The sequence below is a fragment of the Lepidochelys kempii genome, chromosome 28, assembly GCF_965140285.1.
Source record: "Lepidochelys kempii isolate rLepKem1 chromosome 28, rLepKem1.hap1, whole genome shotgun sequence".
NCBI classification, from domain to species: domain Eukaryota; kingdom Metazoa; phylum Chordata; order Testudines; family Cheloniidae; genus Lepidochelys; species Lepidochelys kempii.
The window spans coordinates 7,667,478-7,685,269 of NC_136407.1; the positions used below are offsets into that span (position 1 = coordinate 7,667,478).

The window sequence follows — 17,792 nt, forward strand, 5'->3', positions numbered from 1 at the left end:
CATGGCTGGTGTAGAGAAAGTAGATAAGGAAGTGTTGTTTACTACTTCTCATAACAAAAGACCTAGGGGTCACCCAATGAAATTAATAGGCAGCTGGTTTAAAACAAATGTAAATAAGTATTTTTTCACACAATGCACAGTCAACCTGTGGAACTCCTCGCCAGAGGATGTTGTGAAGGCTAAGGCTATAACAGAGTTCAAGAAAGAGCTAGATAAGTTCATGGAGGATAGGTCCATCAATGGCTATTAGCCAGGATGGGCAGGGACGGTGTCCCTCACCTCTGTTTGCCAGAAGCTGGGAATGAGCGACAGGGAACAGATCACTTGATGATTGCCCTGTTCTGTTCATTCCCTCTGAAGCACCTGGCATTGGCCACTGTCAGAAGACAGGACACTGGGCTAGATGGACCTTTGGTCTGACCCAGTCTGGCCATTCTTATGAAGTGCGCACAGTCTGAAAATTCAAACCATTTTTAAGCTGCTGAGCACTCTGGCACTGATCCAGGAAAGTGGCTAAAATTATGCTTGACTTTAAGAACAAGTCGTCCCGCTGAATGTGCTTAAAGATACGCTGTGAGCTAATAAAACTGGCACAAACTGGGACAGGTACTAGCTACTCCCCCACTTTGAGAACATTGCATATGCTGAAATCAACTCTTCTCTCCGACTTGAGCAACGCCATTAACTTTAATTATTTCATGGTTGTAACTGATGGTATAATTTGGCCTTCCAGCGTACAGAATATACAATTAAAGATCCACAGGGTAGATCGGACAGAAGAATTTTTTCCCTTCAGTTTAAGTTGTCAAAGAAATTATAGGCCGTTTCATTTATTCTCTCAAGCCTTAGAAAGCCTGACTAGGGCAGTAGCTGGATTAGAGTCTGGTAGTGACGGTCCTGTGTGTGCCCCATCGCTTTCTACACTGCACATGAAATTAACATGGGCAATGGGAGGCTTTATATTGAAGTCAATTGGCTTTGGATCAGATATAGATTTTAATACAGCTTTAATACAGCTTTAATACAGATTTAATACAGAACAAACTATGGCTAATGGGTCAATTAGGCACTAGGGTCATCTGAAAATCTATTTGATTTAAACAGTATTTGCCCCAGTCCTCTTGCTCAACTTTATTGCAATGACCAGTTCTGCTGCCATGAGGAAAGGGGGCTAATGTCTATCACATCTCCGTTATTTACTCCGTTGTCTACACCATAGCTGGATCGGTGCTGAAGCGATGAATGCACGGGGGGGGGGTGCATTTAGCGGGTCTAGTGAGGACCCACCAAATCGACCACAGATCAACCTCTGCTTGACCCCGGTACTGCACCCCGAACAAGGAGAGTAAGGTAAGGCGATGAGAGAGGGTAGACACCGCAGTAAGGCGACCTAAGCTACGTCGACTCCGGCTGCATTATTCACGTGTCTGGAGCGGCGTAACTTAGGTCAGCTTCATCCTGTAGTGTAGACCTAGCCTAAATAAAAGGAACCTTTGGCGATTCCTCAGAAATAGTCACCGGTTAGGGTTAGTCACCAAGGTAGAAGCTGGTTTTTTCCTGGCAAAACCTGGCTTTCAGAGAGACACCTGGCAGAAGTCATGGGGGGAGGGGAGTTTACAATTTCCGGACCAAGTATTCGGGAAAGGGAGACCAGAAGGGACTTGAGAGAACTGGGGCCGATGCTGGCCCCAAGGACCCCCCAGAGGCAGAGGAACCCGTGATCACTGCCGCTCCTGGGGCTTGTCTACACTAGAAGTGCTCTGGCGGGGGGCGTTATGTCCCCCACTGGCATGGCGGGGTTTACGCCGGTGCTGAGGTCGTTGTAACTTACGTCGCTCAGGGGGGCGGCTTATTCGGGTCCAGGGATCACGCTTGGAAGGATGGCTACAGGGGGTCTCAGGCAAATTTGGGGGTGACTCTAGCCCCGCAAGCCCCTCCCCACAGTGCCACCCCTGCATTGGAGAAGAGGAGGATTGACCCCCTGGGCTTTATCGTCAAAGTGCACATCTATCCCTGAGGTACAGGCCCATCCAGGCACCCCCACCCTGTGTTACACCCAGAGCCCTGCTTTGGCCAGAGCATCCTGTGGCCTCCAAGCCCCCTGGGCCAGACTCTCCTCCCTGTGGGGCCCGCATTCCCTCCGGAGGTTTCCTCCCATGCAGAAGAGGGGCAGCTTGTGCCCTGGACTTGAGGCCCAATCGACCCCACCCTTCATGGTGGGCGGCCCCCTGCCAGGGGGAGTTCATGGGTGGGGGGAGGTGTGAGGAGCCCCAGGCCTGATCCTGGAGGCAAAAGTCGTGTTTGGAAGCGAAACAAAGAAAATTTCCTGCGGCCAGCAGGGACTGAATCTGCACCTCAGCCAGGCACAGGGCACCAGCTGCTTCCCTGTACACAGCTGCTCCGGCTTTATAATCCGTGCCTATTTCTTCAACTCCTCGCCCCCCCGGATCCCCAAACCAGCACGCTTGTCAGCCCCAGTCCAGCGCCCCCCTATTCCCAGTGCCCCTCAATCCCAACCCACAGCCCCCACCTTCCCCCCAGCAGCAGGTGCGTCTGACTCCTTCGGGGAGCTTTTCTTGCAAGGTTTTTGTGTGTCAATCGCCTTGTGGATTTTACAGCACGTTGGAAATTTCCATATTAAATAGGAAGCTCTGCTCACCTTCCCCCTCCCCTTCTGTTTTCTCTTCATAACCAGAGCGGGGAGCATTTCATTTTTTAATTCCCCGGGGACTTGCGTAGTTCAACAGAATTTTTTCACTGTGTGCTTAGAAATTGAAAACTGATTATTTTTTTTGGCCAACCAAAACCCGAACTGATTCAGAAACCAGAAGAGAAGAACAACGATACGTTCAAATCAAAGGGCCAGAACAGAGCAGGACTGGGTTTTCAGCAGAGAACATTTTCCATTTGGGGGACTTTCTTTTCCCAGGCTCACAAACCTCTCCCAGGGGAAGTGCAGAGACAAACGTTTCACTTGTCCGCTTCAGATTAGCTTGGCCGAGACACTCTGGCTGTGTTTCCACTGTCAGGGGCTTGCTGAGAACTGGGGCATTTTAACAATTGGATGTTTGGGGGAGGTTCTGAGTATGTTACGTTTTGAGATAAAAAATGACCGAAGTAGAGAATTCTTTTAGAAATCTCAGATTTTGATAGGTTTTATTTCAAGCAGGTGAGTCTGACACCTTGGGACGGGTTTGGTGTGCAGGGAGCAACATGGGTCGGTCTGTCACCCCGCTAAAGGGGGAGATAGATGGGTGCTTGGAAGGGAAGAGAGAAGGTGAAATGCGTCCGATTAGGGTGGGATTCGAACCCACGCGCGCAGAGCGCAATGGATTAGCAGTCCATCGCCTTAACCACTCAGCCACCTCATCTGAGCCACTTGGTAGCAGGCAGAAGCTCCAGGGGAGGTCGGGACAATAAGGAGTTTTTAAATCTGTTAGTGGAAGCAGGGTCTGAATGAGCGAGGAGCTGGGGGGAAAGACGTCAGGAACAGACCGTGTTTGCACAGACCCACCCTCTCCGCCCAGGTACCCCCCTCGCTCCCCCGTAATGTTTCTGGCTTGCTCACCCCTGTCCCAGGCAGCTGCAGGGTGACCGGATGTCCCGATTTTACAGGGGCCGTCCCGATATTTGGGGCTTTTTCTTATATAGGCACTGATTACCCCCCACCCCCCGTCCCGATTTTTCACACTTGCCGTCTGGTCACCCAAGACCCCCAGTGCAGCAAGCTAAGCCACGAGCTCAAGTAGTCGTGGCCGAGGGGTTAAGGCGATGGACTAGAAATCCATTGGGGTCTCCCCGCGCAGGTTCGAATCCTGCCGACTACGGGAAGGCTAGCGTTCGGGCTGCGGTGGCTTTTACTGCCTGAGCATCCCTGGTGCCAACCAGAGCCAGGGCCGGTGTCACTTGTCTACACTTAACACGCTACAGTGTCCTCGCACTTGAGGGTAGACACTGACCGCAGCAAGAGGAGGGGTGAGCCTGTCACTGTAGCTAGCCCACCTCCCCCCCGATGGGGTAGTGAGGTTAACGGAGGAGCTCTTCCGTCCACCTGGCGCTGTCTACACCAGGGCGTAGGTCAGTTTAACTACGTTGCCCACACCCCGCGAGACAGCGCTCTGCCACGGTAAGTTCCCGGTGTGGACCAGCCCTTAGCGCCCGCCTAGTATTTCAACGTGCGCCCGGAACTGGGAGGGTAAAACATGGACTCCCACATACAGAGACCGAATTCCCCCAATTTAATTCTCGCTGCCCTTTCCCGAAAGCCTCAAAATTCCTTGCATTTTTGTGATGGGCGGGAGACGAAAGGCAGGGCGATTTTGCCTCTTGGCAGGAGGTTCGACAAGAAGGTCCCTTTTTAACGCTATGATTCCAAATAAAGTTTAGAGATTAGTTATTTACATTAAAATCAGTTACTGGTGCCTCTAAACAGCACCATACCATGAAATAAGAACAGAGACAAACCTTGTCCCAAAAGGCCAATTTCCCAAATGATCCGCAAACTATTATTAATTTCCAAGTCTGTCCCCCGCAGGGCGGCTGGGCATCTGCCGTTTAACGACTCTGCAGCCACCTTCCCAGGAGAAATACCCTTTTTGGCGATTCCCGATCCTGGACATCTGTGAAATTCAGACTATGAGCAGCCAACCTGGCTCCCCGCGCAAGGGGGTGGCCTCCCAGCCCCGGTGCCCTGACTACACAAGCCACGTTAAAGCACTTTAACACAGCTAGGAAAGGTGTGCCCTCTGTCTCTCTCACGCTCCCCCCCCCCCGGCCCCTCCGTTGAAAAGCAGCTGGAAATCTGGAAGGATGCCCATGGAATGAAGGGATGGAGAAACCTTCCTCGGCGTTGAAACTTGCTGGACTCAGGGGGCTGTTTTTCGCGGCTCTGTAAAGTGCCCTGAATTAGTATCTCCGACCCGAAGACGCGCGCCGTGTAAGCTTGAAAGAGTGACTCACTCACCAACAGAAGTTGGTTACCTCACCCACCTTGTGTCTCTGCTTTCTAAGCCTAAACTAGAAAACCAAGCCTGTCCTAAGAAGACTAGTTTCTGGCCTCATCCATATGCGTGCTTTTCAATACCTTTCCCCGTAACAGACTACGTGAGCATTTTCCATGTGAAACGTAATTTCCAAAGTCAGTTTTGCTCAGTACTGAAACAGATGAAAGACTGCCAGTATCTTCGGGCAGGTCAGGGCTCCCTGACATTTATGTCAAGACATGGCGTGTCTAAAGATCAAAGGCGTTTATAGCCCAATCCGTGCTGTGGGAACTGGAGATTCATTTTCAGAGACACGGGATAACAAGATAAGGGGGCGTGTGATTCATTATTTTTTAAGCCCTTTTTTGCCCAATATTCCCACAGCATCTTCCGTAAATTAATCTTGAAAATGGTCAGTAATGCGGGGTCTCCAAAGTGAGCTGAAAAGCTGGTGTCTGCGATTTGAAAATCGCCACAGACCGTCAATGCGTCAGTGGTGTCGGAAATCCCCCACCAGGCTCTCTGTGGGGGAGAACATGCTTTGTATGTAAGCGGCTGTGGGTTCAATCCGTTTCATCGCCAGGGGATTCTTCTGGATCATTTCCCAGGACCGGGATGGGGGTCACCCCAGGGTAAGGTGGAAACTCTTGGAGCGCCAGACCACTGTTGCCACCAGCATCGGGCATGGAGACTCTTCAGGACCTGGCGCTTCTCCAAAGTGTCCCTTACAAACCAGAAAGCTCCCGGATAGAATGACTGGCTTCAGGGAAGGGGAGGGGAAATCTGCTTTCAGGTGACAGGGTGCTCTGGGCATGGGAGGGGCTGTGGGTGTAACGCACGGCAACTGCTCTATCTGTGGGGACACAGCTCAGGGTCCATCGTGCTCACAGGGACAGGCAAGCACCAGTCCCACGGAAGGAAGAATCCCATGCACCGCTACAGACGAGGGACCGAATGGCTCGGCAGCAGTTCTGCAGAAAAGGACCTAGGGGTGACAGTGGACGAGAAGCTGGATATGAGTCAGCAGTGTGCCCTTGTTGCCAAGAAGGCCAATGGCATTTTGGGACGTATAAGTAGGGGCATAGCGAGCAGATCGAGGGACGTGATCGTTCCCCTCTATTCGACATTGGTGAGGCCTCATCTGGAGTACTGTGTCCAGTTTTGGGCCCCACACTACAAGAAGGATGTGGATAAATTGTAGAGAGAGTCCAGCGAAGGGCAACAAAAATGATTAGGGGACTGGAACACATGAGTTATGAGGAGAGGCTGAGGGAGCTGGGATTGTTTAGTCTACGGAAGAGAAGAATGAGGGGGGATTTGATAGCTGCTTTCAACTACCTGAAAGGGGGTTCCAAAGAGGATGGCTCTAGACTGTTCTCAATGGTAGCAGATGACAGAACGAGGAGTAATGGTCTCAAGTTGCAGTGGGGGAGGTTTAGGTTGGATATTAGGAAAAACTTTTTCACTAGGAGGGTGGTGAAGCACTGGAATGGGTTCCCTAGGGAGGTGGTAGAATCTCCATCCTGAGAGGTTTTTAAGGCCCGGCTTGACAAAGCCCTGGCTGGGATGATTGAGTTGGGGTTGGTCCTGCTTTGAGCAGGGGGTTGGACTAGATGCCCTCCTGAGGTCCCGTCCGACCCTGATCTTCTATGACTCTATGAACTCTGGATGTTCTTGTACCACACGGTCTAGTCAGGAACGTGCTGACTTGGTTAGCCGACGCCGAATGAGTTACGTTGCCAAGGCCAGGCCTAACCCTTTCACAGCCTTTGGTTCACACTCGTTGTTATGCCTAGGCCTCCAGCAAGGCCTACGCTTTCGTGAATCCGTGCCGCTGTGCTTCCGTCTCGGGGTGATGGCTGATGATGAATGAGAAGGGGACATCCTTGAGTAGAGGCGGGAAAGGTCCCATCAGCACAGACTGGATGTCGAGGAAACGGAGGGACCACCCGTGCTTAGCGAACAGAGTCGTCCGTCACTAACACACCACCGGGACCCTGTCTCCTGGAGGGAACCGGAGGCAAGTGCAGCGTGTTTGGGATGATGTTGATGATGGACAGAAAAAAAGGCTCGGGGTCAGTAAAAGATGAGCCCAAATGTGGAGAAGGGGAATTTAAGTTTGCTCCACACAGGGCCATGGTCTCAGACACCCTGGAGTGTCCTATATATAGAGAGAAAGAAAAGGCAAACAGGGACCCAGCCCCCTGCAATGTTGCTGTCCTGGAAAAGACGCCCAGGGACAAGTAGGAACTGGGCTGGGAGTGGGGTGGAGGGTCCCACAGGACGGAGGGGTGCTGACGTTCCTCAGAGCTGTGGAAACTAGGCAGTGCAGAGAGAAGTGGCTTCACCCCCTGAGGGCCATCAGCAGCGATCTCATTTCTATGGCCAATAAAATACAAAGCAATTCCAATGATTTTGACACTGGGTTTGAAGTCACTTGAACCGCATCTCCAAAGGAATAATGATTTTATCCCTGAATGGTTAAAGGCAGCTTCCTAAAGGTAATTCCAATCTGTTCTTCCCTGCAATTGGTGATATTGGGCAACTGGGAATCTCCATAATTGGTGGGGAATCTCTCTGGGCACACACACGCACCCTCTCTCTCGGTTACAGATGCTCTGCGAGTCAGAGTGGGGTTCGTCTCTGCATCTGCCCAGCTGGGAAGGGGAGAGGCTGAAGGCTCAAAGGAGATACACGGAGCTAGCCAGGAATGGACGAGACTTTCCTCTTTTTCTTAAACTTCACCTTAATCTCCTCCATGGACAGCTCCCCCCCTGTGTGGATTTGAACCACCAACCAACCCACCCACCGTCCCATAACCAGCTAACTGCCCTATGCAAGGGTATCACAGAGACAGAGGGCCACCCAACACCAACGCCTTTGCCCCGGGGACTTGAACATTTATTTATTTTGGCTCATGCACAGCCCAGAGCCATCCACGGGGATTGGAGGGGGAACGCAGCCGTGTTTGTTCCAGTGGCCCCATGAGTTGACCCCACTCTGAATCAAGCTTCATCCAGAGCGCCGGTGACCAAGCCGCTTCCCCCACTCACTTTGCCCTGCAGAACACAGAATTACATACCCAGGAGACCCCGAGGAGTCAAGACCTGCGTCCCTCCCGCGTTACCTCCCCTACAGCGGGAAGGTCAGAATCCACAGGTCTACAATCCTAGCTGCCCTGATTCCTCAGACAGAGCCCGTGAGCCTTGACACCTCTGGCTTCCCCTCCGTTGGAGCTTCCCCAAACCACCCTCTTGCACTCCCCATGGCTGATGCCCCCAAACACTGCCCTGGTTTCTGTATGCTGACGTGTGGTTGTGTCTTGCTTGAGGTGCATATGGGTCCTGTGTGACTCTGCTGGATGCAGTGTATGGTTTTTGCAGGTGCATTATTTTTGCATGGCGTGGCTTTGTTATTTTCTTTTGTGGTTTTTTTGTTGCATGCTTTTGTGTGTGTCTCTGTGTGTGTGTGTGTTACCCCAAGCACAGACTCAGGGATCCCAGAGTAACCTCCTATTGCTGACTTCTGGCTTCCCAAGCTGGGGACCCACTAATCTGTTCCTGCCGGGTGAAAGGAAGGGGCCCACCTTAGGATGGCCGGGCTTACCAAAGATTCCCCTGTGGCCTTCAGGAAACTTCTCCGAACAGGTCCAAGGACTGACACCCTGGCAGCACTTTCCATCACAAAGTATTTTCTTTATTTAGTGTCATCAGCCTGTTCTAATACAATTAATCTAAACTTAAAATAAAACATAAACAGAACTCCCTTGGCGCAAGTAGGCGAGTGAAAGTACCCAAGACTGGGTACTTTGTCATACAGTGTAACTCTCAGTTTTCTGAGGTAACTTGTGTTTTAACCTCAGACTTTTGTTCTTCAACGAATCATTAATTTCCTGTTTACTTTCATTCGCACTGGTAACAGTCACATATTCAAAATCTTATCGTACATGTTCACTTTCTGTTCATCTCCAATTCCACTTAGGGAATACTTCTATAGGGTTGTGGTTTAGATGCTTTCCACTTCAGTGAGTTCATGTATATCTATATCTATCTATCTGTCTGTCTGTCTGTCTTCTCCCACAAGTGTTGGTGGAAGGGGGTCTCACACTCGGTGGGAAGGCCTGTACCATGAGAAAAAGCACCTCTCTTCGATTTTCACCTTTTTAAAATCTTTCAGAGAAGCCGGAGGTGGAGGGAAAATGATGTAACTACACAATACACAAGAGCAAACCTACGAGAAAAAAGCATGGAATCAGGACTCAACATCTGAGTATCCTGCAGTCTGAATCTGGAACGTGTCAAGCAGGCAGCCAGACTGGGATCCACGGGGAAGGGCTGTCCTCTAAAGGCATCAGCTGTTTCTTTCTTTGCTTCATGAAACTCTGGATCCAAATGGTAAAGGACAATTGTTCCCAACCTAACTATGGGATTGTAATCGGGGCCACTGAACTAGAGAATGTTGTTCTAAAAACAGTTTGACTTGGACATAGTTCTTCACAGCTTCCTTGGCCGGGGTGAGAGCCAGCCAGTGGGTGCCTGCTACTTCTACCTGAACTCTTCCCAAATCTTTGACCTTTGTCAGGGTAAATTCACACTTCTCTGGAGTAGAACTGTCCACCAAGCCACCCAGAATCTCAGCCGCGCTAGTGAGGAACGGCTTCCCCAAACATGCCCAGTTCATTTCTTTAGTCTGGTGGCACAGGTCTAAGTTAGAAAACTCGATACAGGCCTGGGATTAGAATCTCGGTCAGCTATCGTTCAACTGTGACTTCACTTTATACACATTTTCAGCAACTACAGAGCGTGCGTTCATTGAAAATACCACTTCTTTTGCCTCCTTATCTGCATAGTTAAGGAGAGCATTTTCCAAATCATAGGATTAGATCAGAGGTATCTTCAGGAATAATTTCCTGTAGGGTCCGGATCACAACTATCTGGGAAATACAGGTTCATATTGCCTAGTTCTAGGTCACTTACTATGGAATTCTCTCTCCAGATCATCTGAGAAAATACTGCCCTAAACAACTGAACAAAGCATGATCGTGTCTGTTTACTTCAGTTACTTACACAATCTGGGTTCTGCCGCTGCTCACCATTTGAAAGTAGAGATGTAAAAATATTACTGTTTCCTTGGTAGCATGTCCAATAGCTTAGAGTATCCTCTCCTCTTGATGGAACTTTCTCCAGGTGATCATGAAGGGGAGTGGAAAAAGCAACAAATTAAGTAAGAAATGACTTTTAGCAAATGGTCATATGTCTCTAAGCCCCAAGAATTCTGAGCTATACTCTGCCAAACAAAATTAATACCAATAGCCTTTGGTAAAGAGAAGAAAAACCCACATCACAGAGAGGAATACAACATTTTCAGTTTCATATTAATAGGGTGACCAGATGTCCTGTTTTGAAAGGGACAGTCCCGTATTTTGGGACTTTTTCTTATATAGGCACCTGTTTCCCCCACCCCCTGTCCTGTTTTTTCAGAGTTGCTATCTGGTCACCCTACATATTAAGTAAAATTCCAGAGCAGGTTACATCTGATGACTCAGAATCAGGACAACAGATTCTCTCATCACATTCTCCTCTGGTCCGTTCAAACTTACTTCACTCAATGCTGTCTCATTATTATTGAGTCAAGTTCTTTACAAGAGTTTCAGTATCATCATACAAATGTTCCCACCTGCAAACAGTCCCAATTCAGGAGGGGAAAAGCCCAGAAGTGGAAAACTGGGATATAAACTTTGCATGATCACACTTCATTTGAGGTCAATTCAAATGGCCCTTTAAAGTCTGTGACACTTTCATCTCCAGGCCTAAGAGTCGGATTTGGGATCAAAGAAATCAAAGCACAGAGGCCTGGGAACACAGCATCACCTCACACGTTGGGAGGTGGGCAAGCAGCATGTGAAGAAGATACCTTCTGTATGAGCCGGGCAGAGTTTAACACTGCTGGGATGGTAGGGAAGGGGGGAATTCCTTTGATTCATCCCATTTCCCTCTGGTGTTAGAGGGGCAGAAATGACTTTTTTACATGCCTCTGCCCCTGCTTAAATCTATTTTAAATGAGAAAAACGGTACTATAAATATCTGCTGTCCAGTAACCAACAGGGCAACATGAGAACAACGGGGAATGAGACAATTTTTCCCTAAAGGGGGAACTTGGGGACTCTAGTGACTTCTTCGCAGCGGGAGGAAGAGTAGAAATACGTGCTCCAGGTCTGTTCAGTTAGACTAGTCGAAGTGAGAGAGGTTAGGTCAAGTCATGAGGAAACGTGCTACACAACCCTGGCCAGTACACATGGGCTGTGTCTTCACTGCAAGAATAGTTGTGTTTTCACATCAGGACAGCTAACTCGAGCGAGCTAACTCTGTGGAAAAGCGGAGCGGAGATGAGGCCCAGAGAGATTTTAACTCGATGTAGCTAGTCAAGATTACCCCTCTCTCCCCCACCTGGGATTGATGGTAGCAGGGACACACACTCCCATGACGCATAGGTAGGGCCCTTTGTTTTCGGTTAGTCTCTAAGGTGCCACAAGTCCTCCTTTTCTTTTTGCGAATACAGACTAACACGGCTGCTCCTCTGAAACTTGTTTTCGGTTGTTATTTTATTTAATTTTTCCCGGGAATTTATCGGAGTTTATTTCTACAACAACAAAAACAGGTGAAAAATCAGTGGAAAAAACGATTAATTTTTCTGGGTAAATACTGGGGTTTATTTTGGTGGACAGAAGGACGGGGAGGGGGGAAGCATTCAGCAGATGAATGCTTTGATGAATGGAATTCAAGGTGGTTTGTGCCCCAACTGAATCAGAGCTCAAAACATAACGCCACCTCTGAGTGTAAGACAATAATGTCTCTAGTCCCCAAATAAAACTTGTCATTTGAATAAACAGCTTATTGTTGTAGACGAAGAACCATCAGCCGATAAATATTTCCACGTAATAATTGGGCCCCACCATTTGGAGCACATACGCTCAACGTCATCCTTTCCTCCCTGTTTCTGTTTCTTTAAAACATTTGAATACGTACTTGGGTCCTGAAACATATTCTGATGCAGATTTTCATTTTCTTCCAATCTTAGCGTGTCAGATCTTTACGCCGTCATCTGCTAACAGCTTGAAATGTGTACGTGATGGGCGTGAGATTCATCCGTATGTTCAGATGCGCCCGCGCTTCAGAGTTTGTGTGCGCACACCTGTTTGTTTGTTGTGTGTATCTTCTAGACGAATACAGAGCCTTACTTCACCAGGCAGCTTTGCATAGACACACAGGCTCATGTATTATCGGAATACATCTAGCTCACACCATGCCTTGTATTTCCCTAATAAAACAAGTTATTTTTTATACATTTGAATGATACAAAAGTAGGGTGAAAATCGGAAGAAAAAACCCGAATAATTCTTTTGGTCGAACCCAAGATTTTTTCGGTAAAAATTGGTTTAAACTGAAAACGAAGGGGCTTACTCTTCGGAAAAAGGGGCTGAAAGAAAGGACCAGGGGATTAACCCCAAAGGTTGAGCGGCAAAAGGCAAAAGCAGGTAAATCGTCTGGGATAGCTCAGGAAACACAAGTGAATCAAATGGTGCCAATGGCCACTAAATGGGAATTAGGCAAAAAATATATTTTGTCAGCCCTAGAGAAGATTTTCAGGGTGTTTATAGCCCTTGCAGATTCTGTGATGGCTAGTTAGAGTTGAGCTCTGATGGAAGCCTTTCCCACAGTCAGTGCATCTATAGGGTCTCTCTTCTGTGTGGATCCTCTGATGTCTAATGAGGGCAGAGCTGTCAGCAAAGGCTTTCCCGCACTCACAGCATTTATAGGGCCTCTCACCCGTGTGGATTCTCTGATGCGTAATAAGGACTGAACTGTCAGCAAAGGCTTTCCCGCACTCACAGCATTTATAGGGCCTCTCTCCTGTGTGGATTTTCTGATGTCGAATGCGGTGTGAGCTCTGCCTGAAGCCTTTCCCGCACTCGCTGCATTTATAGGGCCGCTCTCCGGTGTGGGTTCGCTGATGCGTAGTAAGGTCTGATCGGTAACTGAAGCTTTTCCCACACTCACGGCACTCATAGGGTCTCTCTCCCACATGAATTCTCTGATGATTAATAAGGGCTGATCTATCAGCGAAGCTTTTCCTACACTCACAGCACTCGTAAGGTCTCTCTCCTGCGTGGGCTTTCTGATGTCTAATAAGATCGGAGTGGTAACCGAAGGTTTTCCCGCACTCACTGCATTCATAAGGTCTTTCCCCCGTGTGGATTCGCTGGTGTTCAATCAGGGCTAAGCGGTAACTGAAGGTTTTCCGACACTCACGGCATTCATAGGGCCGCTCACCAGTGTGAGTTCTCTGATGTCGAATAAGGTCTGAGTGGTTACTGAAGGTTTTCCCGCACTCACTGCATTCATAGGGGCGCTCGCCTGTGTGCATTCGCTGATGTATTATAAGGTGTGAGCTCCGAGGGAAGTTTTTCCCGCACTCACTGCATTCATACGGTCTCTCCCCTGTGTGGATTCTCTCATGGTTAATAAGGCCCGAGCGGTTACTGAAGTTTTTCCCACACTCAGTACATGTGTTTTTTCTCTCTTCCGTGAGGATTCTCTGCTGGGCTTCCACTTGCTCAGCATCTTCCTCCTGAGGATTCTGCTTCTCGTTCTCATTCTCCATCCCAACACCTAGTGGGGGAAAGAGACGGAAACCTCAGAAACAGGAATGGAAAAGGGGGGAACAAACCCAAGTAATATCTGGAGACATGGGAAGGAAATCAGGAACTGAATTCCCCCAACACTTCCTCGTAGGGGGGAGAGGAGGGATCAGTTCTGCCTCCTAAACCCATCAAAATACTCAATGGGAAGAGAGGGCAGGAGGGAGCCATTGCCAGGTGTCAGTCAGGGTGAGTAGGAGCAACATCTGCCCTGAGGATCCATCACCTGCTGGGAACAATCCTGAATGTTGAGAGCTCACAAGGTCTTTCTAGGGAATCCCTACAGTTTCCTTCAGACCCTGACAGTTTCTGACTTGGATGAACAATCGATTCCTTACCCACGCAGTCAACTTTCATGATCTCTCTTTCTTCTGGATTCGGATACGTGGGACCCACGGCTCCTCCTCTCATTCTAGCTGGGGTGATCACATCGGTTTTGGAAACCGGAAACCCTGGGGTTCAAAAGGGAGCTAGATAAATTCATGGAGGATAGGTCCATCAATGGCTATTAGCCAGGATGGGCAGGGATGGTGTCCCTAGCCTCAGTTTGCCAGAAGCTGGGATTGGGTGACAGGGGATGGCTCACTTGATGATTCCCTGTTCTGTTCGTTCCCTCTGGGGCACCTGCCAATGGCCACTGTCGGAAGACAGGACACTGAGCTTGATGGACCTTTGGTCTGGCCCAGTCTGGCCGTTCTTATGTTCTTATGCTCAAGGGAAAGAAAACAGGTGAATTCATAATACGTCCTGCAAATTTTTAGTGTGTGTAGTGGACACCTTTCTGATTCAGAAAGTTGAGGCCACAACTAGTGGATTAACCACTTTGGATCTGGTTTTGACCCACAGGGATGAATTAGTTACAAGTGTGAAGGTGGTTGGGAACTTGGGAGGAAGGGGTCATGATCTGATCGAATTCAAGATCCTATCGAATTCAAGATCCTATGGACAGGAGGACACAAGACCAGCAAAACAAGGACACTGGACTTCAGAAAGGCAGATTTCAACTGGCTCAGAGAAATGGCAGGCCAGGTCCCATGGAAAGACCAGTTAGGAGGAAAAGGAGTTGAAGGACGCTGACGGTTCCTAAAAGATGTAATATTAGAGGCTCAACATCAAGCTATTCCGACGCAGAGGAAAGACAAGAAAAGCCACAGGAGGTCAAAATGGCTGCACAAGGAGATTTTTAGCTCTCTAAAAACCAAAAGGGACACATCCAGGACAGGGAAGGAGGGACATGTCACCAGGGAAGTCTACATGGGAATAGCACGAGCGTGTAGAGACAGAAATCAGGAAAGCCAAGCCAAAGAATGCGTTACGGCTGGCAAGCCACGTTAGAGACAACGGCTTCTTCAAAAATATCAGACAAAAAAGATCGATCAGGGATGGGGTGGGTGCGCTGCTCAACGGAGAGGGTGAGCTGGTAACGGAAGATGAGAGGAAGGCAGAGCTGCTCAGTGCCGACTTGGCTTCAGTCTTCTCACAAAAAATTACCTGTGACCGGTCGACTGGCGAAGTTACCATAGACAATAAAGGGGAAGGGATAAGCAAAGAACATGTCAGAGATTTTCTGACCAGTTTGAAAGAATTCATACTAGGGGGGGCTGAAGGAATTAGCTGAAGAAATCTCGGAGCCACTGGCAATAATATTTGCAAACTTGCGGGTGACGGGAGAGGGGAAGACTGGAGAAGGGCTCACGTGGTGCCCATCTTAAAAAAGGGGGAAAGGAGGAGCTGGGGAATTAGAAACCAGCCAGCCGCCCTTCGACAGCTGGAAAGCTACGAGAACCATGTATAAAACATTCAATTTGCGAATACCTGGAGGACGAAGGGGTGATGGCTAGCAGCCAGCATGGATTTACTAAGAACAAATCATGCCAAACCAGCTTGATTTCCTTCTTTGACACGGTAACTGGTTTGGTGCACAGGGGGAATGCGGTGGATATAATATACCTGGACTTCAGCAAGGCTTTTGACACATCCCACATGACATTCTGATAAGTAAGCTGGCGAAATGCGGGTTCGGTGGAACTACCATTAAGTGGATACAGAATTGGTTAAACAACCACAAACAAAGGGTAGCTATTAATGGAATGATGTCAGATTGGAGGGAGGTCTCAAGTGGGGTTCCACAGGGATCTGTTCTGGGTTCAGTGTAGTTTAACATCTTTATCAATGACCTGGATGTCGGAATAGAGAGCGTACTGATCAAATTTTCAGACGACACAAAGCTAGAGGGGGGTTGCCAACACTTTGGAGGATGGAGCTAAAATTCAGTTGGATCTTGGTAAACTGGAGACCTGGGCTACAGATGACAAAATAAAATTCAGCAAAGACAAATGTAAAGGGCTACACTTAGGGAAGAAAACGCACAGACGCAGAATGGGGGGATAACTGGCTTGGAAGCACCACGGCTGCGAAGGATCTGGGCGTTGTGGTGGATCACAACCTCCACAGGAGCCAGCAATGAGATGCTGTTGCAAAAAAAGCAAATGCAATTTTAGGTTGCACTAACAGAGGCATAGCCTGCAAGTCACGGGAGGTGATCGTACCTCTGGTTAGACACATCACTCCAGCTGAGGTCTAATTTTGGTCACCAGTGTAGAAAAAGGATGAAAAGACACTGGAAAGGATCCAGAGGCGAGCGACAAAGATGATCAGAGGGATGGAACGCAAGCCAGGTGAGCAGCGGCTGAAGGAACTGGGTATGTTTAGTTTGGAAAAGAGGAGATTAAAGGGGGACGTGATAGCGGTCTTCAGATACTTGAAAGGCTACCATAACAAAGATGGAGAAAAGTTCCCTCTGGCCCCAGAGGGCAGGACCAGAGGCAACGGGTTCAAACGGCAGCCTAGCAGATTTTAGGTTAAATCTCAGGACAGGCTTCCTAACTGTGAGAACAGCAGGACCATGGAACAGACGCCTCGGGAGGTCGTGGAAGTTCTTCCACGGGAGCTTTTCAAAAGGAGGCTGGCGAGCCTCTGTCTTGGGTGGTTTAGACACAACACATCCTGCCTCGTGGCAGGGGGTCAGACTAGGGGACCCTGGTGGTCCCTTCTAACCCTGTGGTCCTATGACATTTCTCACAAGGAACGTTCCAGTATTTTAACCCGAGCCCATTTTAAAGCAGTCACCTCCTGAGGCCAGCTCTGCGGGTGCCCAGATGTGGAGAAGCCTGGGGATTTAGATGCTGTAATTCACGAGCAAAAAGGCAAGCTCCTCTGGAACAGGAGAATGTGAAAAACACACCTTCTGCCATGCGATCTTGGTGGGGGGCTGACTCAAAGATCCCAGGAGCCTGCCGGGAAGAGAGATTGTGGCTGCTGCAGAAGGGGATGGGGAAGCAAGACCCTACGAATCAACAGACATTTCACTACCCGCCCTACGACATCTCCAAGAAAGTGCACATTTCTGTCAGGGAAGGGATCGCTTTGTGACTGGGAAGAATGTAAGGACTTAGGAATGATAAACTGGGATCCATATGGATAGGGAAGATGTGTGTGTATGGGGTGGGGAGTGGGAGGGGAGGGGACGGAGGTACTGAGCAGTGCCGGAAAGGGAGGAGTGAGAATACGAATATTATATATAGTATATTAATATACGGCTAAGGTTAACACGGGCATTTTACAGTGACATTAATAACCAGCGTGTAGTTAGCTTCCACATGATACCTCACGGGCATATTTTGTACAAACATGACCGCAGTAGTGTGTACGTGAATACAAGGGGGCTAGGATCACACCCGAGCCTTGTGTTTTCTCCCCCTCCCTCCCACTGCCTGCAGCTGGTCCTGCTACCCCTTGCCCCAGATTTCCGGTTCCCCAATCATGTTCAACCCCCCACTCCCACTGTCCCTTGTTCCTGACTCCCAGCAGCTCCAGCCAAAAAGTGTCCCCTTCCCTCCGGCCCATGGCTAGTACCCCCACTTCCTGGAGCACCCGCTACCCACCACCCACCTCCCTTTACTCCCACCACCAAGCTGGCCTGACCCAGGCCCTCCCATTGCTCTCAGCCCTGCACAGCAAACCACCGTCCTAGAGCCCCTGCTCCAGGGAATCCCTCTCCCCCCAGCCCCACTCAGTACCTGCTGCCCCACTCTTCCTGGGGGAAAGAAGCC

The 17,792-nt window shown here is 49.2% G+C and overlaps 1 protein-coding gene and 2 non-coding genes across 3 annotated transcripts in view; 1 reads left to right on the plus strand and 2 right to left on the minus strand.

Moving 5' to 3' along the window:
* Positions 1 to 3,289: 3,289 nt before the first annotated feature.
* TRNAS-GCU (transfer RNA serine (anticodon GCU)) lies at positions 3,290 to 3,371 on the minus strand. Its single transcript has one exon. It is a non-coding gene; the product is annotated as a tRNA-Ser (tRNA).
* Positions 3,372 to 3,745: 374 nt separating this feature from the next.
* Positions 3,746 to 3,827, plus strand: TRNAS-AGA (transfer RNA serine (anticodon AGA)). The gene has a single exon. It is a non-coding gene; the product is annotated as a tRNA-Ser (tRNA).
* Positions 3,828 to 8,656: 4,829 nt separating this feature from the next.
* The window catches only part of LOC140904197 (uncharacterized), a 142,846-nt gene continuing 133,710 nt past the window's right edge, over positions 8,657 to 17,792 (minus strand). The window contains exons 7-8 of the mRNA XM_078850898.1: positions 13,331 to 13,548; positions 8,657 to 13,246 (exon numbers count right to left, since the gene is read on the minus strand). Coding sequence (XP_078707024.1) covers positions 12,612 to 13,246; positions 13,331 to 13,548 — 853 coding nt within the window. The 3' untranslated portion in view covers positions 8,657 to 12,611. The remainder of the gene's footprint in view (positions 13,247 to 13,330; positions 13,549 to 17,792) is intronic.